This window comes from Podarcis cretensis (genome assembly GCF_951804945.1).
Source record: "Podarcis cretensis genome assembly, chromosome: 14".
Lineage (NCBI taxonomy): Eukaryota > Metazoa > Chordata > Lepidosauria > Squamata > Lacertidae > Podarcis > Podarcis cretensis.
Window position 1 is genome coordinate 6,067,180 of NC_137183.1, and position 26,240 is coordinate 6,093,419.

Consider the following 26,240-nt stretch of genomic DNA (forward strand, 5'->3'; position numbering starts at 1 on the left):
TTGGCCCATTTGGGCAAGCTCAAAATGTAAAGGCCCTTTCAAGTAAAGAGAACTTACAGAGAGCTATGCTCAGTAATAATGATCAGCAAAACTTCTGCTCTGATGATTCATGAAAGCCTTACAATGTGAGACTTTCATTTTATCTGGGCAAGTATTGCTGCCATTTGTATGTGAAAAAAGCTCATTTCTGGAAAAAAAGCATTTCATTTGCTGTTATAGCTTAGGTCTCCATTTCTAATTAATGGGAGGGTTCATGGAGCTATGGTGGGCACTCTCTAGCTTGCCAGTACATTGCCCAGGACATTCCCCCTTGCCTAAAACCCACCAGCTTTTATCTTCATTGAGTGAATTGTTGTCTGCTTTACAATCAACTCACTGTTCTCAAAAAATTCATCTGTATTATTACAGTTGTACCTCGGAAGTCGAACAGAATCCGTTCCGGAAGTCTGTTCAACTTCTGAAATGTTTCACTTCCAAAGACAAGGTAAAGTGCAAGTACAAACAAGAAGACCTGCAGAAGGGACATGGAAAAGACTTAAGTGCCTCAGATTACCAGGTTGATGGACTAGATGGAATGGACAGTAAGGACTGACATAACCTGAGACCAGGAAGAAGAGATGCTGGAGGAAGATTGGAAGAAAACTTCTAAAAATTTATTTTGGGAATTAGTGTAAAATTAATGAGTATTAGGAAAAATGTTGGAATGAAAATATTTGGCTTTAGCAGAAATGTTATAAGGAATTATGTATAAATAAATATTAAGTTTTAAGCCTTAAGGTATTTTTGGGAAGATAGGGTTAAAATAAACTAAGGTAAACTGAATGACAGAATATAGTGAAAGATGGAAAGGATTTGCTGAGTTAATTAATAGGTTAGACTGTTAAGACAAACTATTTAAAAAAAATTGAGAAGGATGGAAAGAATTTGCTGAAATAAATAACTAAACTAGAATACAAAAAGGGAGGTGTGAGGAGGTCGATGAAACAAGTTAATGAAAGATAAAGATATGGAATATTGTGTTTTTATTGTTATTGTTGTATTGATTTTTATTTCCCCCCCTCTTTTTCCCCTCTTTTAAGTATTGTTATATATGCTTTGAAAATTTTCTTTTGTTGTTGTTGCTTTCTTCTTTTTTCTTTCTCTGTATTTATTGAAACTTCTAATAAATATCATTTAAAAACAAACAAAAACAAAGCGTGGTTTCTGATTGGCTGTAGGAAGCCAATCGGAAGCCGTGGAAGCCCCGTCGGACATTCGGCTTCGAGAAGAACATTTAGAAACTGGAGCACTCACTTCTGGTTTTTGATCCTTTGGGAGCTGGGGCGCTCGACTCGCAAGCGTTCAGGAGCTGAGGTACGACTGTATTATTATTATTTCTTGTGTCCCTTTCTCCCAAAGGAGCCCATGCAAATAAAATCAACATAGAACAATAAAACCACCAATATACAGTGGTACCTCAAGTTACATACACTTCAGGTTACAGGCTCCGCTAACCCAGAAATATTACCTCGGGTTAAGAACTTTGCTTCAGGATGAGAACAGAAATTGCGCGGCAGTGGCAGCGGGAGGCCCCATTAGCTAAAGTGGTACCTCAGGTTAAGAACAGTTTCAGGTTAAGAACGGACCTCCAGAACGAATTAAGTTCTTAAACCGAGGTACCACTGTATAGTAAAATAACATACAGTAAAGCAACAGCAATAATTGAACTATAAGGCTGTGTATCCACTATTCATTTAAAGCACATTCAAAGCACCTCCTCCACCCAAGAATTCTGTAGTTTGTTAAGGGCTGCTGGGAATTGCAACTCTGCTGGGGGGTGAATTGCAGCATCCAGAATTCTTTGAGGGGGGAAATGTGCTTTGAAAGTGCTTTGAAGGTAAAGACCATGGGTAGGCAAACTAAGGCCCAGGGGCCAGATCCGGCCCAATCGCCTTCTCAATCCGGCCTGCGGATGGTCCGGGAATCAGCATGTTTTTACATGAGTAGAATGTGTCCTTTTATTTAAAATGCATTTCTGGGTTATTTGCGGGGCATAGGAATTCATTCTTTTTTTTTTTTCTTTCTTTCTTTTTAAAATAAATATTTTTATTAAGTTTTAGAAAAGACAACAAGCATGAAAAAGAAAAACAAATACACACAAAAATACAAAATTATAAAATACATAAGAAAAAAGAAAAAATAGTTTCAAAAAAGAAAAGAAAAAACACATTTTAAGAAAAAAGAAGAAAAAACACAAAAATCCCTCTTTTTACTTCTCATCTTTGATTCACTTATTTTCTTGACTTCCTCACATCTCCCTTTTTTGTATCCCTGTTGAAAATTAATTCAGCAAATTCATATCCAATTTGTTTGTCTAATTATCCATCCAATCTTATTTTTAACCTCGTTGCTAGAACCCCTTCAGTTCATTTCAATGCCATTAACATTCAAAAATTTTACAATATTTCTGTAAGTAAATTTTAAATTTCTTCCAATCTTCTTCCACCGACTCTTCTCCCTGGTCTCGGATTCTGCCAGTCATTTCCGCCATCTCCATATATTCTATTACTTGCATCTGCCATTCTTCCAGAGTGGGTAGATCTTGTGTCTTCCAATGCTTTGCGATGAGTATTCTTGCTGCTGCTGTTGCGTACATAAAAAAAATTCTATCCTTCTTTAACACCAACTGGCCGACTATGCCCAGGAGAAAGGCCTCTGGTTTCTTAGGAAAAGTGTACTTGAGTACCTTTTTTAGTTCATTATATATCATCTCCCAGAAAGCCTTAATCCTTGGGCACGTCCACCAAAGGTGAAAGAATGTACCTTCTGTTTCTTTACATTTCCAACATTTGTTATCGGGCAAATGATATATTTTTGCAAGCTTGACTGGGGTCATGTACCACCTATACATCATTTTCAAGGAATTTGTTCTTTTCCCCCCTTCAAAATATAGTCCGGCCTCCCACAAGGTGTGAGGAACAGTGGACCGGCCCCCGCTGAAAAAGTTTGCTGACCCCTGGTATACACAACTGGGTAATGGAGAGAGGTAGCAGGGTCTGAACTCTGCGAGGCCTTATGCGTAGTGCAGGACGCCCAGCAAACCTTTTGGTATGGTCTTTAATCAGGTAAGTTGTATAGGAACTGAGAGACCAAAAGCCTTCCCCGATCACCGCCCAGCAGGGCCAGCTCACCCATGAGGCAAGGTGAGGCGACTGCCTCAGGTGGCAGGATCCACAGGGGCAGCACATCTGGCCTCCAAGGAATGTGTTGTCTGCTGCCACAGCTGCTGTAGTAGCAGCAACAGCAGACTGGATCTGCTAGTCTCCCAGCCACTACCTCTCCAGCAGCTTTTTGGCAAATAGGAGGTGCTGCCGCTCTCCTCCCCTTCCCTAGGTGGGGGCTGCCCTCTGGGGGTCTCCTGGGCTCTGCACCTGGCCAGCTTGAGTCAGCACAAGCCCTCAACTTCTGTGACGGCCTCTGATTCCCAATTTTGTGGTTCACCTCAAAATGTCTTGAGGCAGCCCTGCCTCTCAGCATATGTCACTCTGCTTGGTAGGACTGCTCGGGTAAGCACTTTCAGTTTAGCCCCTGAATTAAGGGGGATTTAAATACTTCCTTGCTGTGCAGAAGGAAGTGTGAAGTGCCTTGTATATCCAGGCTCTCATAGAGTCTCACCCACACAGTTTATTAGATCTGGAAGTTTGGGGCTCTCCTTTCAGATTCTCTTTTTATTTTTGTGTGTATATTAGGCTCCCAGGCCAGTTGGAACTTTCATATTCCAATTTTGTTAACCTAATATATTGCGAAGCCACACGATTTGCTACCAAATGCACTGAAATATGGGCCAAACAAGCAACACAGGGACTGCCATTTTTGCAGCCTGAAAGTTGGCTGCTCTCAGGATCAACGGCCTTTATTTTTAGCATCACATTCTCAACAGTGGCCGATTCTGGCGTCATAAAACTAAGAAGCAATGCAGTTCATTTACCGCATCCCCCTTTTTTCACCCCTTTCTTTCTCATTCTGCTGCAATGTTGTGAACTGCTCTGACAGCCTGTCTTTAATGTAATAAAGCAGAAGTATTTTTATTAGGTCTTTGGAATAAGCACACGGCATGCATATTTCATTGGCCTCCATTGCAATGCAGCCTCCAATCTAGGCAGCCAGAAGGTTGCGGCAAAAATGTTGAGGCAACCCTTTTTCATGATCCAAGGTTTTGAGGAGAATGCAAAACAGAGAAAGATGCTCAGCTTGGGCTCCTGAACATGTTGAGACCTCAGCAACAAGCTGCAAGGGTGCCATTACTTTGGAAAACATTACAGATGTGCAGAGTTTCGTGATATCTTAAAGATTAAATGAATTTACTGTTGTTGTTTTTGTTATTATTCTACTACAGTCAGATGTGTGAAGGTCTATTCCTGGGTGCAGAATGGGGGCAGGGAAAGTAAATGGTGTGAGATCAGAGGGAAATGAAATGCTATGACGCCATCAGGACAGGGCAGGGGTCAGTAAACTTTTTTAGCAGGGGGCCGGTCCACTGTCCCTCAGACCTTGTGGGGGGCCGGACTATATTTTGGGGGAAAAATGAATTCCTATGCCCCACAAATAACCCAGAGATGCATTTGAAATAAAAGCACACATTCTACTCATGTAAAAACATGCTGATTCACGGACTGTCTATGGGCCAGATTTAGAAGGCGATTGGGCTGGTTTTTGGGGAAGACACCAAGGGCCCTCACCAGCACAGGTATTGGAGGGCCCCCAAATGCAGCAGGGGTGTCTTACTAATTGCAAAAGTTAGTGAAATAATTACATTCCTATCTGAATCAGCGGTGGTGTCACAGAGCGAGCTGGCAGTAAATTGCACCATTGAAAGTTGGAGTTAACTCTTTATTAGCAAAAACATGATCTTCACAGACTTGGCTGGGTGTCTACCCTAAAAAGCACAGCTTACTCCATGAATCAGTTGTTGAGATAGAAAGTCCCCACCTCGGCACCTCCGCACAGCCATCTAAGTCCCCTCCTCTCCAGGGCTTTCCCCAAGCAATCTAAGGCTGAGCCTTCATGAAGCCAACCTCTTCTACGCTCTTTTCATGCCTTTTCTGGTTCTGAGAGACTGGGGGTGGGGAGAGGGAGCTTCTTGCAGCAGGAGACAGAGACACCTGTGACTCTTCGCCAAGTGGACTCATCTCTGCCTCTGGGTCTCCCACTCGCCTCATTTGGCTTTTGGCCCTGATTCTGAACTTCTCTCTGCCACAGACACTCACTAAGCCCTGCTGCCTCTTCTCATTCTTCTCCCTCTTCTCCCTCATTGTTTTCCCACCACCACTCCCCGTGCTCTGAGCCTTCTTCCCTTGGGGGTTCCCCAGCTGGTTCCTTCCACCATTCCTCTGCATCCAGCCAGTCCAAGACACCTAGGGAAGCTGTGGGATCCCTCCAGATGTTGTTGGGCTCTGACTTCCATCATTCCTGACCACTGGACATGCTGGCTGGGGCTGAGGGGAGCGAGGGGAGTGCCCCACAGATCCCCCATTCCTGGTCTCAAGAAAAGGGCTTGAAGTCCAGAGCCCCGATGGAATGCAACTATCTCTGGGGTTCTTTTTGGAAAGTACCGGGGCTTTGAAGAAGTGGATTATAGCCAAAATCTGTTATAAACTGCTGGCCTTTTAAAGTGCCTCTAGATTCCTTTCTTGTTTTTGCAACAACAGCTGCCACCCGTCTGGAAACTGTTATCAATGCACAGGCAGGTGCTTATTTACAGAACAGAGACCCAAAGGGTTTAAGGAGAGCAGGGGCCACTTTGAGAGGGAGGGAGAGAGAGAGAGAGAGGTGCTAGGGTTGCCATATTTTGAAGAACAAAAAAGAGGACACGTTTGCCGACTTCGACTTTTAACTATAGATCGCTATAACGACTCTCATTTTACATACCCATGAAAAAGAGGATGTGTCCTTTGTATGCCACAACGGCCACTCGAATATTACTTGCTAAAAATTGGAAAATACAAGAACTACCAACAGTGGAAGATTGGCAGATGAAGATGATGGACTTTTCGGAGCTAGCTCACCTGACTGGAAGAGTCCGCGACCAGAAAGAAGAGGAGTTTCAAGAGGACCGGAGGAAATTCAAGGACTATTTGAACAAATATTGTAATATAAAAAAATAGAAATTACTTGAAAGAAACAAATAGGCCTAGGACAAATTAAGTTATAATTAAATAAATGGGATTCAGAATGTCAAGAAAAGTGAATAAGATGACTATAATTGGAAATTGTTTTAGTTTAATAATGATATTGGAAAGCTGTTACTTTTAAATTACAAGGAAACTCAGAAGGGAGGGATTTGAGGAAGTCAATCAGGATGTTTAAAAAGTTGGATTTGTGAATAATTAAGTTTGTTATTATTGTTTATTTGTTTATTGTTCCCCCCTTTCCCCCCTCCCTCCCCCTTTTTTCTTTCCTTTTCTTCTTTTCTTCCTTTTCTGTTTCTGTGTATTATTCTGCTTTGTGGCTTGTGTTATTATGGTGGAAAAATTTAATTAAAATTTATTTAAAAAAGAAAAGAAAAAGAGGATGTGTCCTGCAAAAAGAGGACATATGGCAACCCTACAGGGTTCCTGGAGTACCAAAAAGGCAAGGATGCCCAACCTGAGAAGAGAATGGGATGTGCTTTGATTGTAACCCCTCTTCATCTGAGGCAATTGTCTCCGTTGTCTCCTGAATGAGGAGTTATTTTGTCATTTGGGAGTGGGGTAAATTGCAATTTGTTTATGCATAAAACATACATTTTCCCCCAGCACCTTTTGAAGCTCACCTCGTTTTGGTTGGAAATGGGGTCCTAACCTCTCTCCAAGTTATCCTGTGACAGATGCACAGGGGCTTGTTTTTAGCATTGTTGTTGTTGTTGTTATTATTATTATTATTATTAATTAAATTTGTATACTGCCCTATACCTGTAGATCTCAGGGTGGTTCACAACATAAAATTACAATACAAAAAAAACATGGTTCTTGAGGCCAAGACAGGGTGGTGGGCAGTCTGGCCAAATCCTTCCCAAACAGGAGAGACGCTGTCTGTTATTGCTGTTTGATGGATGTAATGGTCTGGATCAGGCAACTGAGGATCCATACCAGGCCTGGCCAATCCAGAGTCTTCACACTCCTGCCAATCAGAGGCCCTGATGTTGCACACTCCTATTCTGTTCCATACCCAAAGGGGGTCCTGAAGCCTATAAGTAAAGTTCAGTCACAACCCAGGAAGACAACTGCAACCTTTCTTGATGTATAGGTGCAATTAATAACTGAAAGCTTTTAATTTACTACAGAGGGGAGGAGGAGGGAATGGTGCTCCAAAAGGACCTGGAACAATTACTATTAATCAAGGCAATTAATCATGTAACCTCTGCAGCACTTGAGGGCACCCACTTCTCCTCAGTGCCTGGTTTTCGTAGGTCCTTCTTACACTTAGCTCTGCTGCCCACTTTCACTGGCCATGCTGGCTTTTATGCTTGCTGACCTGGCGAACACTTTCGCTCTGTTGGCACTTGTTGAAAGCTTGGAAGTTGCACAAGATGGGGAAGGCACGGAAGGCGCATTTCTGGATCTGCAGTCTGCAATGCGGACTGTGCCACAAGCAACATTCGTTTTAGAAGAGGACTGGGCAGACTTCTGGAAGACAAGGCTATCAATGGCTACTAGCCATGATGGGGATGCCTCTAAAGACCAGCTGCTGGAAGCCGCAGGAGGGAAGAAGGCTCTTGTGCTCGAATCCTGCTTGGGGGTTTCCCACAATCATCTTTTTGGCTACTGTGAGAACAGGATGCTGCACTAGGTGGGCCACTGGCCTGATCCAGCAGACTCTTCATATGTTCTTATTGCTTGATCCCAAAACATCCCCCCCCCTCCCTTTAGTTAGTTAAAACACTGAGAGGAAAAAACAATGCTGTCTGTTAAGTTGTGGGTGAACATATCAGATGACACAGCGATTCTTCAAACAGCTCTTGTTTATTCACAGGCCAGGACAGAACTGAACTGAAGGGCTCAATCAGCCTGCTTATATAGAGCTCCAGTACCACGTTACTGTAACAACTTTCTAAAACTAGCCAATCACTGAACGTCACTTTCGATCCTTCATTTGCATAACAGTATCCCCCTGCTGGCCCAGGGTGAGAACTTCAGTACATAACACTGTCCAGGGTTGTAAAGACTGCAGAGAGAATAATTGGGTGCACTCTTCCCACCTCGGATCAAATCTATGCTTCTAGGTGCCATAAAAAAGCTGCAGAGATAGCGCAGGATAGTGCGCACCCCGGAAATGATCTCTTTCAGCTTCTGCCTTCTGGAAGAAGGTACAGGGTCATAAAGACTGGGACTAGCTGTCTGAGAAACAGTTTCTATCCAAATGCAATGGTATTCAGAGGTTTCCTGCCTTCAGTACTGGACGTAGTCATCATGGCCAATAGCCATTGATAGCCTTGTTGTACTCCATCACTTTGTTTAGCCTTAAAAAAGCCATCTGAGTGGCCCTCACCAGATCTTGTGGCAGCAAAGTCTCTCAATTAGATGCTGTGTTCACAGATATTCACAGATCATTGCATATCTGTATTTGCTTCTCATTTTTTAAAAGCCAGACAGTGACAAAGTTGCTCAATGATAAAGCCATTATGCAGTTGTAATAATACAATTGTTGATCAAAAACAGAGTAAAGAACCAACACAATGAGTATCACCGTATCTACAGTTCCCAAAAGCAAAAGAAAAGGAAACCAATTCTGAAGACAAAACATGTTTCTTAATAAACCCTTTCCTCAATTTTAGAGAACGTGTTAATTTTAATAATATCAGGATACTCACGATGTTCCCTCTACATTCATCCAATATAAATGTTTTAAGTTTTTGTATCAAATTAGCAGTTCGAAAGCACCTCCGGGTGCAAGTAGATAAATAGGGACCGCTTACCAGCGGGAAGGTAAACGGCGTTTCCGTGTGCGGCTCTGGCTCGCCAGAGCAGCGATGTCACGCTGGCCACGTGACCCGGAAGTGTCTCCGGACAGCGCTGGCCCCTGGCCTCTTAAGTGAGATGGGCGCACAACCCCAGAGTCTGTCAAGACTGGCCCATACGGGCAGGGGTACCTTTACCTTTACCTTTAGTATATATTTTATTGAATGACATTGTATACATTGCAGCAGCCTTTCTCTACATTCATCACCCAGTGACAAATGTTTATGAATCGTGATTACCAACCTCTCTGCCACAATTAAATTCAACACAAAGGAATGCCATTGCTTTGCGGACAAGGCTTTTTGTTATTATTTAGAGTAACAGTTCGGGAGACAGTTGGTCTATCTACTCCAGACATGATTGATATCACCCTTCTGACTTTACTCCAGTCTATAAATCACTCTGCACTTTCAGAACAAATGTATTTATCTTGTCACCATCTCCAGAGCTTATCTGAATTAGTACTGTAAAAGTTCTGAATTTTGGCTAGGATAGGACACCATCAAAACATCATTTTATCCTGCTTTTCTTTTAACACGACACAGTGAGGCATAGCAAAGTTCATGCGCCAAAACTGTAGCCAAATATCACCTGATAAGTGTTCTTCAAACACACATATTCTGGCACCAGTTAACAACCTAAGTATGCCTTAATATGTTATCCTCTTTTGCTGTCCCTTCAAATTTTTAGAAATGTTAAAAAAAACCCAAAAACCTTTCTTAGCTGGTAAGAAGATATGCCTTTTAAATCCTGGTCATTTTGATAATTGTCAAGGTGGCAAATGCCTCCTTCAGAGGCCCTTGCTCCATGTAGGGATTGGGGGGGACGACCTGTGGGTTCCCAAATGTTGGACTCCACCTTCCTGTTATAGAGTTAAAGGTAAAGGAACCCCTGACCATTAGGTCCAGTCGTGGCTGACTCTGGGGTTGCGGCGTTCATCTCGCTTTATTGGCCGAGGGAGCCGGCGTACAGCTTCTGGGTCATGTGGCCAGCATGACTAAGCCGCTTCTGGCGAACCAGAGCAGCGCACGGAAACGCCGTTTAGCTTCCTGCCGGAGTGGTACCTATTTATCTACTTGCACTTTGATGTGCTTTCGAACTGCTAGCTTGGCAGGAGCTGGGACCGAGCAACGGGAGCTCACTCCATCGCAGGGATTTGAACCGCCAACCTTCTGATCGGCAAGCCCTAGGCTCTGTGGTTTAACCCACAGCGCCACCCGCATCCCTTATAGATTTATAGAGTTACGTGAGAGGAATTCCATTATCTTGACCTTGGGGACTTCCCATTCCCACTCAACAGTGCTCTTTTTCTAGAAAAAGAGGTGCCGGAACTCACCATGAACACCTCCCTTGTTCTCTTATAATGGCAATGGCGCCCAGCTAGGAAGTGCCGGAACTGAGTTTCTGGTGAGTTCCGGCTGAAAAAAAGCCCTGCCACTCAACCTGTAAATGTACAGTTGAACAAATTTTCACCGTGAAGGGCAAAACTCAGTGGTTCTCTGTCTCTCCTTGGCTGAGTTGGCGAAAGGATTGGGACAGGTTTAAATAGTCATCATTTGAATGCCCATTTGGATCCCTTTCTGCTGCTGATGTCCTATGAGTTAAATGCCCCAAGTTATATACTGGTGAGGCCTGTGTTAGACAGACTCCCAGCCATTTGGGAGCTGCTTCTGAGTTGCCTTCCAAGATCTGAGTGCATCTCTGCCGTTCCCTCACCTTGAGTGCCACTGCTCTGCAGGTGGAGATGCTCGTGGGTGTGCTAATTAGAGCTAATAATAACTCCCATGACCTGCCTTGGCACACAAATGCTTTTTTTTTGCAGCCGGATGTCAGCCCTTCTGGGCTGGTCTGATGGGGTGGAGCACGTCACCCTACATGCCCAAGAACTGTACAAATTAGGGATAAAAATGGTCTTTAATCACAGTATTGCCTTAAAGACAATGCATTCCACCTAAAGCTTGGATTTCTTTCTGTATGTGTTTTCAATCAGCTGGAATAAATAGCCATTGAGCAGTCCAGGAAATTCATTTCAGCAACTGTTCCAGGAAGGACACTGAGGTAAATTTCAAAACATTCATAGAATACTGTGAGTGTACAGGGTACAATCTGATTAGTGGCGTCTCTTTGAAGAAAAGGCTCCCCTGCCCCCCTCGTCCTTGCCCCCTAAGGTCACTAGGTGTGCCAGCCGCAGGATCAGATAGGAAATACAGTACAATAAATACAGCAGGGAACCACAAAAACAAATCAGTAAAAATCCCTGAAATCTAGGTCAGAGAACCACAGTATTTCTCTAAACTGGAAATATATAATTGACAGCTCAGCACCATCTTGAAATGCCTGAGCCAACAAACTCTCTTAAAATATTTTGCAGCGTAATGGGAATTTTATTTTTTTTAGTGCTTTCCTGAACATTTTTTATTGCCTAATGAAAGCTGCAAATGGACAAGATAAAAAACATGTAGGTGAAAGTTTCACTTTAATTGACCACAGAGGTATTAATAATTAGCATTTATGCAATACTCTCGGTTGTTTTGGATGCCTCATGCATAGCACCAGAATTCATACAACAGCTTCATTGGGGGGGGGGGGTGTGCAGAGGGGGCGCTGCCAAGTCCCTCATGGGAAGGGCCTATAGATTCATGGGAGAGCATATGCTCTGGAGGCAGAAGTTCTCAAGTTCAATACCTGGCATAGAATCTCCAGATAAGGCTGAAACCCTGGGGGAGATGCTGCCAGTTAGTGCTGACATTACTGAGCCGGGTGGGCCGAGGGTCTGACTCGGCATACGGCTGCTTCCTATTTATGTAGAACCATGAGGACTAGAAGGGACGTGGGTGGAGCTGTGGGTTAAACCACAGAGCCTAGGACTTGCCGATCAGAAGGTCGGCGGTTTGAATCCCCGCGACGAGGTGAGCTCCCGTTGCTCGGTCCCTGCTCCTGCCAAGCTAGCAGTTCGAAAGCACATCAAAGTGCAAGTAGATAAATAGGTATTGCTCCAGTGGGAAGGTAAATGGTGTTTCCATGTGCTGCTCTGGTTCACCAGAAGCGGCTTAGTCATGCTGGCCACATGACCCGGAAGCTGTACGCCGGCTCCCTTGGCCAATAAAGCGAGATGAGCGTCGCAACCCCAGAGTCGGTCACGACTGGACCTAATGGTCAGGGGTCCCTTTACCTTTATGAGGACTAGAACCTTACTTTTTAGAGGAAAGGCCAATACCTCAGTGGTAGAACACTTGCTCTGCATGCAGAAATGCTCAAGTTCAGTTTTTGGCATCTGCAGGTAGGGCTGGGAAATATTTCCATTTGAAACCCTGAGGAGCTGCTGCAAGTCAGAATCAAGAGTACTGAGCTAGGATGGAAAGAAAACCGGAGCACCTTGGCCATCCCTTGGGACCTTCTAGCAGCCCCACCAGGTCTGGGGGACATCAGCTGCCATTGGCCAAAAGGTTGGTGCTTTGAGCCCACTCAGCAGACTTGAACACACTGCCCTTGAGTGGGGTGGGGGCCGCTGCTGGGAGGAGGTGGTAAACTTGCCCCCTCCTAAGTGATCTTGAGGTCTAAGCCACTTTGTTTAAAATTTTGGGAAGCAGTTGTGCAAGCCTGGTACAAATTGGCAAGGCTGCCCCACTTAGGGAAAGCCACAGAGTTCGAACGCTGAATATCTTTGACTCAAAAAGGCATTGGCTTTTGGGGGTTGACCTTGGCATGCCTCACTGAACAAAAAACAAGATCAAGAATTTCTCTCTCTCTCTCTCTCTCTCTCTCTCTCTCTCTCTCTCTCTCTCATTCTCTCTCTCTCTCTCTCTCTCTGTGTGTGTGTGTGTGTGTGTGTGTTGTTGTTGTTGTTGTTGTTGTTGTTGTTGTTAAATAAATTTCCTGATTTGACTGGGACATCCTGGAATTACAGAAGCCATCCTGGCTTCTGATTAGATTCTGGGATGTCATGTTTTGGCTTCAGTGAGGACATGGCCCCAAAAGATGTGTGTCCTGGTTTTCTTCTGCAGCATGTTGGAGGGTATGATATACCCTCAGACGTTTTGGCTCTAGAACGCCGCAAACCCAGAAGTAAGTGTTCCGGTTTGCAAACGTTTTTGGGAAGCTGAACGTCTGTTTTGGCTGTTTATTTGTTTCCGGGGCCAATCAGACAACCAGAAGCCCTGCCTTTGTTTTTGAACATTTTGGAAGTCGAACGGACTTTGGGAAAGGATTCCGTTCGACAACCAAGGTATGACTGTATTCCACCAGCCAACCAATTTTATTTTTAAAACGTGTCAGAAGAGAGGTTTCGAAATGTTTTAAATACAAAATTTAATAGAATTGGGAAATAATTGGTTCCATTTCCAAATTGCACTCAGCAACCAAAATCTCCCCTTTTGTCACTTGAGCCCTTCAGATTGAGCCCAGCCCACTGGGACAAGAGCAGCTGAGGACAAGGCTTCCCCACCCCCACGCATATGAACACCACCCCCCCCCAATCTCCAGTCATGGCTCCTTCACACACAGATTGTCAGAGCAGGGTGTGATCACACCTTGGGGAAAGTGCTTCACGCCACTGTGGGTAAGCGTGAATTGGTCCCATAATTCCCATTGGTACATATTTATATTTCTCTCTCCTGTGTTTTCCTTGATATAAACTGCGTGTTGTTAGCCCGGAGAATGAAAATATCCTCCAGCTTTCTGTGCTGTCAATCATTCTAGGAAATGGGCACACAATGTTCATTAAAAAATGTATTATTTCATCAAGGCAAGACATGGGAGCTTTAGAGTGGAAATGCTGCTTGTCCTGGTATCTTCGTTCCTTTTTTTTTTTGCAGAGGGGGCAGTTTTTTGTTTTTTTAAACAGAGTTTGAGGCGCCTGAACCCTCACTGCTGGTGTGTTGATTGTTGGACGTAGGAAGTTGCCTTCTACAGAGTCAAGGGTCATCTACACTTCTGTTTGTCTTGTGATTGGCAGGCATGGGTCAAAGAGATTTTTCTTCCAGTCCCTATCTATCTTCTCTTTTGAGATCCTTCCAATTTCTCCCATTGTTTTGGATATATCGTAGTACAGTGGTGCCCCACAAGACGAATGCCTCGCAAGACGAAAAACCCGCTAGACGAAAGGGTTTTCCGTTTTTCGAGGCGCTTCGCAAGACGAATTTCCCTATGGGCTTGCTTCGCAAGACGAAAACGTCTTGCGAGTCTTGCGAGTTTTTTCCCTTTCCCCCCCTTTTTCTAAGCCGCTAAGCCGCTAATAGCCACTTAGCCGCTAAGCCGCTAATAGCCGCTAAGCCGCTAATAGCGCTAATCTGCTTATCCGCTAATAGGGATGCTTCGCAAGACGAAAAAACCGCTAGACGAACAGACTCGCGGAACAGATTATTTTCGTCTTGCGAGGCACCACTGTACTCCAATAATTTGGCAAGCCACTCTATTTTTGTCGATACCTGGCTGGCTGTTGTGAGAACAGGATGCTGGACTAGATGGTTCCACTGGCCTGATCCTGTAGGCTCATGGTGCTCACCCACCTTAGAGGGTTGTTATTGTTATGATATGGATGCAATTCAGCTGCAAACTGCTAGCTTGAAAACAAAACATGATAGGAATGTTGGGACTGTCCGTGGGAAACAGAGGGACAGTCACTTCACAGGGCAAAGCACCGGAATTAGCTCAGAGTGTAATATGAGCTCTTCCTCTTGCTCTTGTACAGGAAGTACAGGAAGTGTTTGTCCTTGACTGCTGGAGTTTGAAGAGAGCAGTCATGTTTTCTGTAATGCTGCAAAGACAGAAATAAAAGCATGTAAATACGTTTCTGTCTATCTCCTTTTCCCTGCCGGGGGGCAGGAGGAAGTGGGTGTGTTCTTCCCATGTTTGGGAAGAATCGCCTATCGAGACCTAGCCTGGATCTTGCTGGGGAAGGCAGCCAGGGAGGTCAACAGGAGACCAAGCCGGGTGCCTGGGAGAGTTGCCAGTTTCTCCCAATAAAGGCTTGATTTCCAACAGTTATGAGGATTACTGTGAAATAATGTGACAGACCGTAACTATGTTAAAGAGCTGTTTGAAGGCAAAGTGTAACTATTATGTATGAATTTTAAAGGATTTGGAATCTACAATCATACCTCAGGTTACAGACACTTCAGGTTGCGTTTTTTCGGGTTATGGACCACCGAAACCCGGAAGTACCAAAACGGGTTACTTCCGGGTGTTGGCGGTCTCGCATGTGCAGAAGCGCTAAATCGAGCTTTGTGCATGTGCAGAAGCGTTGATCTGCAACTCGCGCGTGCGCAGACATGCCGCTGCAGGTTGCGAATGTGCATCCCGCACGGAGCGTCCACTTTATATGTATCCGAGCCATTTAAAAAAGTGAGGTGGAAAAAATGTATCTCCTCCTGGGGCTCTTAATAGTACAACCTTTGGAAAGGAAGCATAGCAAACACTTAGTTAAACATTAATGTATGACCTTTGGTGGTCCCCATCACCTCTCCTTACCCAAAGGTTAATTCCAGTTTATGCAGTCAGCTGAACTAAGTGCTAAAATGATGCATGGACTCAACCACTTCAGGCTTGCTGACAGTGTTGTATATCTGAAGAAAGGAAAGACGTCCCTGATGCATAGACATTTAGCATGTGAAGGAGAAGAGCTCTGGGCTCATTGTCTTCCATACATGCTGTTTTCTTGCGCTTGTGGGGCATCAAACATCTCAGCCCCACCAGCCCACAGTAGGGCCTTCCAAGAAGACGTTGGCACCCAGCTCCTCTGACTGTCTAGAATGGCCGTGAAGAGGTCAAAATTGTGTAATGGGCACAAAGAAGGGGGGCAGAATTGTGCCCACCCCTAACTGCCACACTCTCATTGGTTCTGCAGACACAGCACATTCTCCACTTAGAAGTTCTGCCATTAGGCATTAGGAATCTGGAGCGTCATATTCTCTTGCAGGACACTGGTGGAGGGAACTGATGCCAGCAAGTGGAGGAAGGGGGAACAGCTTTTCTGGACTTCTGCCTTGGAATCCCACAAGGTTGAGGAGGACGTGATCAAAGGGTTATCTAATTAATCAGAAAGCATCTTTGGACTATGGCCCAGGACCACCCTCTCTTGTCTGCTGCTTTCTTGTTCTGCAGTAGAGTTATGGTTCATCTACATCTTAATTTAGGAGTCTTTATAAATGAGTGAAACAAAAAAACCAGCTCCACCATAGAAGAAGATTTTTCTTTTTTCTTAAAGCACACAATATGCTTCCAGTAACTGTGAAATGTTTTGCATGGTTGATTATGGCGTGGTTTCATTCAAAATACAAACATCTTGTTTATATCTGCAGAGTGAGGCTGATCAGCGGAACAGCAGGGCTTCTTGTCGAGAGCAAAACTGCACCTTTTAAGACCCTGGTGGGCAACCTGTGGCCCTCTGCCTTATTTTATGTGACACTCCAGGCAACTGGCAAGAGCAATCTGTCCCTCTCTGGCAGCTGTTGGGTGGGGATCGGGAGAGAGAGAAGGGGAGGCAGGAAGGGAAGAGGTGAGAAGGGTGGCCCTGCCCACCATGGCTGCAGCCCCGCCCAACTGGCAGGCAACCTCTGACAGATTGCCTTCAAGGGAATGGTACCCTCTGCAGGAAAAGGCTGCCCGCCCCTGTTTGGAGTGGAATGCCTTCATGGGTTAACTGGGGCCTGGGACTACTTGCATCAGCTATCACTCTTTCTCAGGCTTACTTCCCCATCTGTTAAATGAGCATAAAAGTAACATACCTCACCTAAAGTCTGTAAAACTATGCTGAATTCCTGAACCCAATTACCTGTGCCTCATTGAACTCCATTTAATTTATATCGGAGCAAATGTGCATCGGCAGCGGTGGAACTGGATACTATGGTGCCCTGTGTGAGGCCAAAATTTGGCAGCCCCACCCCAGCCCTTGTGCCTCCTTCCCAAAGCTGGAAAAGCACCAACTAGGCTTTGGGAAGGAGGAGGGAGGACTCCAGGACCGGAGGACCCAGTCAGAAGCTCATGTCTCCTTCCACAGCCCAGTGCCTCGCTTATTAGGCTTTGAAAGGGCGCCCCCTTGGCTCAGTGCCCAGTAGTACAGTCTTTGTTCATATGATGCAGCCAGCTGTCTCCCTCTCTGTTGTCTTTAATAGTGCCCAGCTTTTGGTTCCTGTTGCTCAGCTTGTACCCTGCGAGGGCTGTTCCTGACTAGAAAGAGACACTCTCAGGCCTGGGGAAGATATTAATTCAAGGAGTGTACAGTACTTATTTACTGCTGGGTTGCTATTAAATCCCTCTATTCATAATTAACTAGGGTGAAAACTTCACACACACATTTCTAGTGAGTATTTCTTATTTGCAGGTTTTGGAATAATTGAATTTAGAGCCTGAAGACCAAGGGAGAAATTAAGTCCCTCCATTCATAATTAACTAGGGGGGAATATTTCACACATTCTAGCTAGTATTTCTTGTTGGCAGAGTTTGGAATAATTGAATGGAGAGAGTCTGAGGCCCTGGGAGGGATGTGGTGGAGGTGAATGGTAAATTCAGCTCCACTTAATTCAATCCATGTGTCCACCCTGTTTGTGAAAGAGGAAGAGGAGAAGGGAAGGACAGGATGTCAGGTTCTGGGAAATCTCATCCTTCCAATCTCAGCACATTCTCCTGCTACAAAAGGTTTAATGAAAACAAACCAGTCCTCATCTGGCCATAAGCGGAGTCCCTGGAGTTGTGACCAGAATGTGTTCATATTGAAAAGTCGCTTACAATACGGCATGTTCAAGGGTTACATTAATCACAAAAGTCTGCTTAGGCTACTGCCCAGATGGGTTCTCTGTGTCTGCTGTTTCCTGGTACTCCCACAGTGCACTATTCAGCTACTGTTCCAGAAGGGTTTCTTTATTTTAGCGAGAGATACATAATGTAAAAAACAGCTGCACCTGTTGTTGTTTTAAAGACATGCAATGCCCTTCATTGCACCCTAATGCTGTTCAAGTAACTGGTAACTGTACCTGGGCCAGGGGTCTGCAGAAAACCTCCAGCCTTTGGCACATTTTGAAAAAAGGGATGGCAGATGGCAAAGAAACAGTTCCTTTTCCATCACAGGACCCATGCCTGGCACTACGCAAAAGATTCTTCTTTGAGTTTCTTAGGCTGTTTGCTTCCAGCATTCATTTCTCCAAGTGCTGCTCTTTCTGTACCCAAAGCAACACTGTCTTATGGTTGAGCCACTTCTGGGGCCAAATGTCCCACCAGTCCATTGGATGGACTGTTGCTGTGGCCCTATTCTTCTTCCAGCTTGGAGTAGGAAAACACTGGTTACCGTATTTTTCACTCTATAAGACGCACCAGACCACAAGACGCACCTAGTTTTTGGAGGAGGAAAACAAGAAAAAAAATATTCTGAATCTCAGAAGCCAGAACAGCAAGAGGGATCACTGCGCAGTGAAAGCAGCGATCCCTCTTGCTGTTTGGCTTGTGGGATAGCTGCGCAGCCTGCATTCACTCCATAAGACGCACACACATTTCCCCTTACTTTTTAGGAGGGAAAAAGTGAGTCTTATAGAGCAAAAAATACGATAGTTGCTTATCCACATCAGGCCTCATCAGAAAATAGTTTACTCAGTGCCACTGGCAAATGGGTGGCTTCACGAGGCAGCCTTGGCAAATGCCTGGAGCTGAGTCCTTCTGTCACTCTTGCCAGTGACTGCCATGAAAAACGTACTTATGCTGATTGGAAATGGTTGCAGGCAGAACTGCCTGGTGCCAAGCATTTCCCCTGAGGCCCAGCCTAACCTTTGCCAAAGGCGTGGTTTCTCTCTTTCTGAAATGCTAAGGAAGGGGAGAGGATCCCGTTGGAGAAGCCATGTCGTGTCAACCATTTATTCATTTTGCACATTCAGCACCAGAACACCAAGCTGCAAAATCAGCTCGCAATATACAGGGCAGTGGGGCGGAGAGGAAGCAGAATTCCAGTCTTGTGTTTCCTTCTGGCTGGCATTTCTCATTTGTTTTCTGTCGCCTGGAGGTGCTTTTTAGATAAGTGTTATCTGGTAAACAGCCCCTGTGAGAGCAGTTTGGCAAAGCGACAAAAGAAACCCGAAAACACGTGCATGTTTTTAAAATAAAGTCAGTGAAAATTTGGGTGCAATCTTATTGCACCCCCAGTGTCTCCTGAACAAACCTTGTAGTTGAGAGTGTCAAGGTGAGGGATTTGCAAGCAACTGTTGCCATGTGAACATGTGGCCTCTTCTGTCCAGGGTTTCAAAGGCTCCATCTTCCGACCCTCCTCCCCTTCCAGATTTCATTTTACAGAGGACTCTCTGGAGTCCTTCAGCAGTGAGGGAAATGCACTCTGCACTTGCTCAGGAGTAGTTTGATCTATTTCTGTTTCCTTTTTTTCCAGAGCAGAACCCTCAAAGTAGGTGCCAAATGTGAGGCTAGGTTTCATGGGAAAGCTGTGGACCTCCTGATGCTGAAGGGCTGAAATTCCCACAATCCCTGACTTTTTGCTGTACTGAGAGGGACTGATGGGAGTTAGAACCCAACAATTCCAGGTTCCTCATCCCCTGTTCTAGTATATATTCAGCACTTGGCTTTGAAACCAGCTGAGGACAGGCTACTACAGAATTAAACCAACAACAACACGTCCAGTGTAAATGAGCTTTCCCCACCTCAAATGTGCAAGGAGGGAGGCAGTAATCCTTTCTATTTCCACCTGTGAAATGCCTGTGGGTAATGCTATCTATTTAGCCACCAGAAATATGGAGGAATGGCAAATGCTTAGAATTTCAAAAGTCACCGTACAATTGTTATGAAGCTGGTGTGGGAAATAATATTTTGAGGCTAGTTGTATTCTATTTAATCCATTTCAGTATACAAAAGCAAGGTGGAAGCAAAATCCCCTAACTTTCCTGAAGCCACAAATCTTTAATTGACACTAAAATCAATTTCTCAGATGTTGTCGTGGAGCCAGCATCCTCCTCCCGCTCTTCCTTTTCTTTGCATTTCTCCACCCATCGGAAAAAGAATTCAGCATCTTGATGACTGTGGCACCGGGCAACATCATTCCAATTAACCATAGTGAAAATGAGTGTGGTGTTTGACAGAAGAATGGCTGCCGTTGCTAAGCAAACACTGTTCAGCTATGCCTGTCAGAGATAAAAGCTGGCTGAGAGGGCTGGGTCCAAAGTTCTCATTAAAAGAGCATTACGGGATGCTGCTGTGCTGCGCTGAGTGGAGAGATGCCCACCTCTCTTGGCTTTTGGACAGCTCAGTCGCTTGCTTAATGGCTTGTGATGACCGGTGGCTACTCTGAGCAACCGGTATCTGCAGCTTACACATATCAGGAAGAGCTAGGACTGGAAATGAGTGTTCTGCTTGTGTGCATTTGTAGCTGGAGACCGGAGAAATAGCTTGATGCTAGCAGTGAGAAAAGCATTGAATTTCGCTATTGGCTGGAAAAAAAGCAGTCTCAGTGGAAACTGCAAGAGTGTGTGCTTTTGTGGGGGTCGATGCTGTTTGAAGGTCGGCATTCCTAATGGACGTGTAAGGTAGTAAAGGCATTCTGGGAAATGATATATAATGAAATGAAAAAAAATGTTTAAAATAACCTTTATAAAGAAACCAGAAGCATTTTTTTTAATGGACAGCATCTTAAAAAGCAGAGACATCACCTTGCCAACAAAGGTCCGTATAGTAAAAGCTATGGTTTTCCCAGTAGTGATGTATGGAAGTGAGAGCTGGACCATAAAGAAGGCTGATCGCCGAAGAATGGATGCTTTTGAATTATGGTGCTGGAGGAGACTCTTGAGAGTCCCATGGACTGCAAGAAGATCCAACCTCTCCATTCTGAAGGAAATCAGCCCTGAGTGCTCACTGGAAGGACAGATCGTGAAGCTGAGGCTCCAAGACTTTGGCCACCTCATGAGAAGAGAAGACTCCCTGGAAAAGACCCTGATGCTGGGAAAGATTGAGGGCACAAGGAGAAGGGGACGACAGAGGACGAGATGGCAGGACAGTGTTCTTGAAGCTACCAGCATGAGTTTGACCAAACTGCGGGAGGCAGTGGAAGACAGAAGTTCCTGGTGTGCTCTGGTCCATGGGGTCACGAAGAGTCGGACACGACTAAACAACTAAACAACAACAACAACAACAGGTACCAAGATTCCAAAGAAGCAGAAAAGACTTTTCATGTATGCTACGACAGCCGCACGGATGCTACTAGCCCAGAGATGGGAAGAAGCAGTGGCGTAGCGTGGGTTGTCAGCAAGGCAAGTAATTTGCGCCCCCTAACCCATGGATTTGCGCCCCCTAATCCGTGGATTTGCACCCCCTAACCCTAACCCCCAGATGTTGCGCCCGGTGCGGCCGGCCCCCCCTGCACCCCCCATGCTACGCCACTGGGAAGAAGACAAAGTCCCTGCCAGAGAAGAATGGCAAATTAAGCTGTTGGACTACGCCAAAATGGCAAAACTGACCAGAAGGCTCAGGAACCAAGACAAAACTTTCAAGAAAGAATGGGAAAGATTTATAATTTATTTAAGAGACCACTGTAAGCAAATGAAAACAATAGCAGATTTTAACCACACTTGTAATGTAACAAATACTTTGGATGATATGGGTAGGCTTAAAATCTGGATGATGAAATAATATGCATCTGAAATTGATGACAATAGGACCTATGGAGGGGGTGGTGGGAAGTCTTGAGATTCAGAGAAATCTCTAAATCTGAGTATGTATTTGATATTATTACAATTACAAATAAAAATTATTTACAAAAAAAAGAAAGGTTGGCATTCCTAGGCCTAGTGACTGCTTTCTGCGGCTCAGCTTGTCTGTTTGCAAATAAGCAGCTTGTACTTTATTAAAGGCTTACAGTGTGTCTTTTTTTACTGACGTGGTTACAAGCCACTCCTGGAACATCCAGTTCTTCATGGAAACGGCAAGCATGACGCAATAAAGAGACCCATGTCCCTAAGCGGTTGATTTGGTTCGCATTTTGATACTAACCTACTTGCAGAGTGGCATAACCTTACATTATGTGCCGTATGCGGTCTCCATTTTAATTGTGCTTCCTGCAAATTGCAGAAAATCAACAAGACTAAATTGACCCTCACCAAAACTAGACTTGACCTCTATAGTGTATTCAGCACACAAGTTGATGTTCTATTAGGTGTGCTCAGTGGCGTAGCGTTGGGGGTGCAGGGGGGGCCGGCCGCACCGGCCGCAACATCTGGGGGTTAGGGTTAGGGGGCGCAAATCCATGGGTTAGGGGGCGCAAATTACTTGCCCTGGGTGCTGACAACCCACGCTACGCCACTGGGTGTGCTCTTTTAAGTAGGTATTCCCTTGGCAAGTGGGTGCATTTTTTAAAAAAAGAGTTTGAAATATCCTTTTGCAATAATGCCTTTTGGAATGGGACCATTTCAACACATGGCTCAGCAGGACTGCTGTTAAAGGACAGAAGCGAAGGGGCTCCTCTGTTTGCTAGAGGGTTGTACATACGGTTTTCATGAAAAACCCCAAACCCAGTACAGGTCGATGACTTGTTTGTGAAGGGGTGACCTTTTCCCTTGAGAAATGGTTTAAGCACAACTGATTGCTGTGCCAGTTACATCGCAACCAGATTTGAACAGGTAAGATGGGTTATGAGCAGCAATAGAAATTACCAAAACTTTAGCTACAAGGAAGAGATAAAAGATACCAGGGCAGGTGGAGGCTATTCAGAGAAATCTGGCTGTTCAGATTTGATTCCCATTCCCCGCTCTAAAAGGCTGCTCCTAAACTCTGCTAAATTCAGGTTTCAGACTCATTCCAACTTAAGTGTTTAGGGAAGTTTTAAATGTTTGAAGTTTTATTCCGTTTTTAGTCCTCTATTGGGAGCCGCCCAGAGTGGCTGGGGAAACCCAGCCAGATGGGTGGGGTATAAATAATAACATTATTATTATTATTATAAGTGTTGAGCCTGCAGAGCTATTACTGCAGCCTCCTATAAGAGCAGGAGAGTGAGAGCAAGCGAGAGCAGGCAATTGTTGGTGCAGGAGTTCAAAACCAAAAAGCAGCCTTTCTGGAGCTGCCCAATGGTCACTTACATCCTGTATTTTAAAAAATTCTCCTACCAATTTTTTTTCATGCTATTAATTTTTTACTAATATTTCTAGACTGCTGTTCCACCAATAAGCCTTCAAAGCAGCTAACAATATTTTGTGGTTTTTTTATTTAAAAAATCCTGGTAAAATAATAAAAAAGCACCACTGTGTGTAAGCACCCATGTTGTTATAAGGGGAGGCAATGCAAGGAGGGTCATATAGCCCCAATGTTTTTAAAAAGGAAACATCATCTTCAGAAGGGGCTGTTTTGAGAAGTGATGGTGCAGACATGCTTAACCTGACCCCCCCCCCTGCGCTTCCCCCACCATGCTACAAATTGCCACCTCCTCCATCTGTTTCCTCCTCCATTGCCACTGCCCAGTTGGCTCCAGGAGTGGTCTGGGCTCTCAGGCCCAGTGATCCAAAATTTGCTCCCACCATGTTGAAGTTGGCCTCCGTCCACTTGGAGACTAACTGAAACACTGCTTTATAAACCTATTGGTTAAACCAACAGAACTTGCAGCAGCCCTTCTCACTTTACATTGATCTTACACAAACGGATGTTTTGCCAGGGTCTCTTTAATTCAAAGGAACAGGATGCTGTGCTACTTCAGGCAACTCAGATGAACAAAAGGGAGCCGAGAATGAGAGCCCAGATGTGGGATTTTCCTTGAGACCACAAATATTACACACACACACACACACACACACACACACACACGATTAAACTATTGCAAGCAGATGTGCCCTGCTCGATCCAGCCGTGGCTGGCTTTGCTCAGCTACCTTGAGGTCGCCTAGATTTTCACGAGTATTTCAATCTTAGTAACAGAATACTCAGTTTCCCAATGAGCAGATACTTATGGGTGCTAATCTTTCATCTTTTTCCTTTGCAAAGCCACTTCAGTCTTGTTATAAGAGTTACCAATTCAGGGAGAACGTGAGCCCAATCCTGCCCACTTTGTGCTCAAAGCAGACCCACATTTTTTTTTCGAATTTTCCCATTATCTGTCCTCGAACAGCATCTACCATTTACTCAGCACGGCCATAGCGCAGTTTCCACAAATGCATGTTAAAAATCTGGAAAGTTGGCAACTCACCTTTCTTCTTCCTGTTCTTTGGAATCTCAGGACTAACAGCAAGGCAGGAAAGGAACAGAAGTGAAAAGATCAGGAAGCTTTTCATCTCTTTGCCTTTTTACACAAGAAGAGAGGCTGCTTTCCTGCGTGATGTGGGCACAGGAAGGAAAGGAATAGCCCCCCCTGCTCATCAATACATAGTGAGGATCAGCAGCTCATTAATGATTAACCTTTAAAATGGAGTTCAGTGTCTCCCCCTCTTTGGTCCCAAAGAAACATCACCTTAATCTGAGTTGGTCTTTTCTTTTAGGCCTAACAGCACAGAACCACCCCTAGCCTAACCCCAGACCATAACAGAACTAACCTTTTATGTTTTTTTTTTAACTTTGATCAATTTTGCACAGATCAAAATGTGAGGTTGTGTGTTTTGTTTTATGAAATACTGTGGTAGTTCACTCAGTTTTGGTTGATCTTAGTCCAAACATATTGCAAAATAGGTACAGGAAATGAAACCCGTTTCCCCCCACTTCTCTGAACTATATTGTGATAATTTATGCCCTCCCTTCCCCACAGGTGGGCAGTGTTAAGTTGTGGGTGAACATATCAGACGACACAGCGATTCTTCAAACAGCTCTTGTTTATTCACAGGCCAGAACAGAACTGAACTGAAGGGTTCAGCCAGCCTGCTTATATAGAGCTCCACTACAATGCAACTGTAACCATTTTCTGTAACTATCCAATCACTGAACGTCACTTTCGATCCCTTATTTGCATATGTGGACCTGAGTGAAAACTATCTACACCATCCCCCTGCTGGCCCAGGATGAGAACTTCAGTACATAACAGGCGGGGTTTGCGGCACCGAGCGAGGGCTCACCTGGGCAGGTGCCTCCCACCTGCTTGGGCTGGCCCTTGGCCCACCCTTGGTCAGGGAGGACAATGGACGGCTGGCCGGGGGTGGGGCAAAGGCCAAAGAAAAGAGGCTGACCACTTTTGTCCAAGCCTCTTTTGGTTTTCTTCCTTCCAGGATCAAGGCGGGGGGCGGGGGATGCATTCATGTTCCCTCCCATGCAGCAGCATTTGCAGGGCCCGTTAAAGGGCAAAAACCGGGAGTTCCTGGCCCTAGAGTGGCGGCATGTAGGTCAAACTCCCGGGATGAGGTCGGTGGAAGGGCATGCTGTGTAAGTTTGTGCTTTACAGTCCCCTCTCACTTAATCTCATCTGCCTGCGTATCCTCAGCCAGACAGGCTGAGAGGGTTACCTGCCAAGGCCTGTGCCAAGTTTCCCACTACTGAAGCTCAATAAAGTTGTGGCCAATTTGGACCCATACTCTGGTCTCTTGTCTCATTCTTTGGGAATAAGGGTGGGCACCACAGACAAGGTTTAGCGTGTGTGCCCACAAAGCTAAGCAGAGTGGTGGACAAGGGTGTAGCTAAGGGGCGGGAGGCAGCTGCCCTCCTAGATCAAGTAAAAAAACAGAAATACTTAACTATAACTGACGAATCACATCGGTTCTGCCCTCCCTAACAAGAGTCCTCCCCCCAAAAAAATCCTGGCTCACCCATTATGATGGAGGTGGTGAATCTAGGAAGGAACAGGGCAGGGTGCAAGGATCTCTCCATGTTGGTTCTCTCCGTTTTTCATTTTTCCAATATTAAAATTCAGTCCACCACATTTCTCCAGCAATTTGCAGATTTAAATCCTTATGAAAATTCATCATCTTTTTTTGGTATGAATTTCTCCTAATAAACACGTTTTTTGTATGCAGTTTTGACTAACGGACAGCATTGTCCCTTGTTATGATGCATCTTTGTAAACATTGTTCAGCTAGAGAAGTAATTTGCAGCAATAAAGCATAATACCATAATAAAAACTTATTAAAAAGTTAAAAACAGGCATCCATTAACCAGTGTGGAAGGATGTATTTTTAATTGCATGTGGAATATCAAGGTTTTCAGCAGGCATTAAAAAGTTGTCACAGAAAGCACCTGCTGAATCTTTACTGGTAGAGTATTCCACAGGACTGGTGACACAAAAGGTTCAATTTATTGATGTTGTCAAATGAGCCTTGCCAACTCGGAGAAAAACCAACAATGTTCCTGCTGACAATCTCAGTTATCGAGCTGGGAAGTAATCAGA

The 26,240-nt window shown here is 44.8% G+C and overlaps 2 protein-coding genes across 2 annotated transcripts in view; both read right to left on the reverse strand.

The window, feature by feature from the left end:
* Window positions 1-24,280, reverse strand: part of LIPC (lipase C, hepatic type) — a 54,590-nt gene extending 30,310 nt beyond the window's left edge. Inside the window, exon 1 of the mRNA XM_079953375.1 lies at window positions 24,123-24,280. Within this exon, the coding sequence (XP_079809501.1) occupies window positions 24,123-24,207 (85 nt within the window). The 5' untranslated portion in view covers window positions 24,208-24,280. The remainder of the gene's footprint in view (window positions 1-24,122) is intronic.
* Window positions 1-26,240, reverse strand: part of LOC307202688 (retrovirus-related Pol polyprotein from transposon opus) — a gene marked incomplete at its 3' end in the record, with an annotated part of 137,491 nt that overhangs the window by 104,773 nt on the left and 6,478 nt on the right. The gene's annotated exons all lie outside the window — the stretch shown is intronic.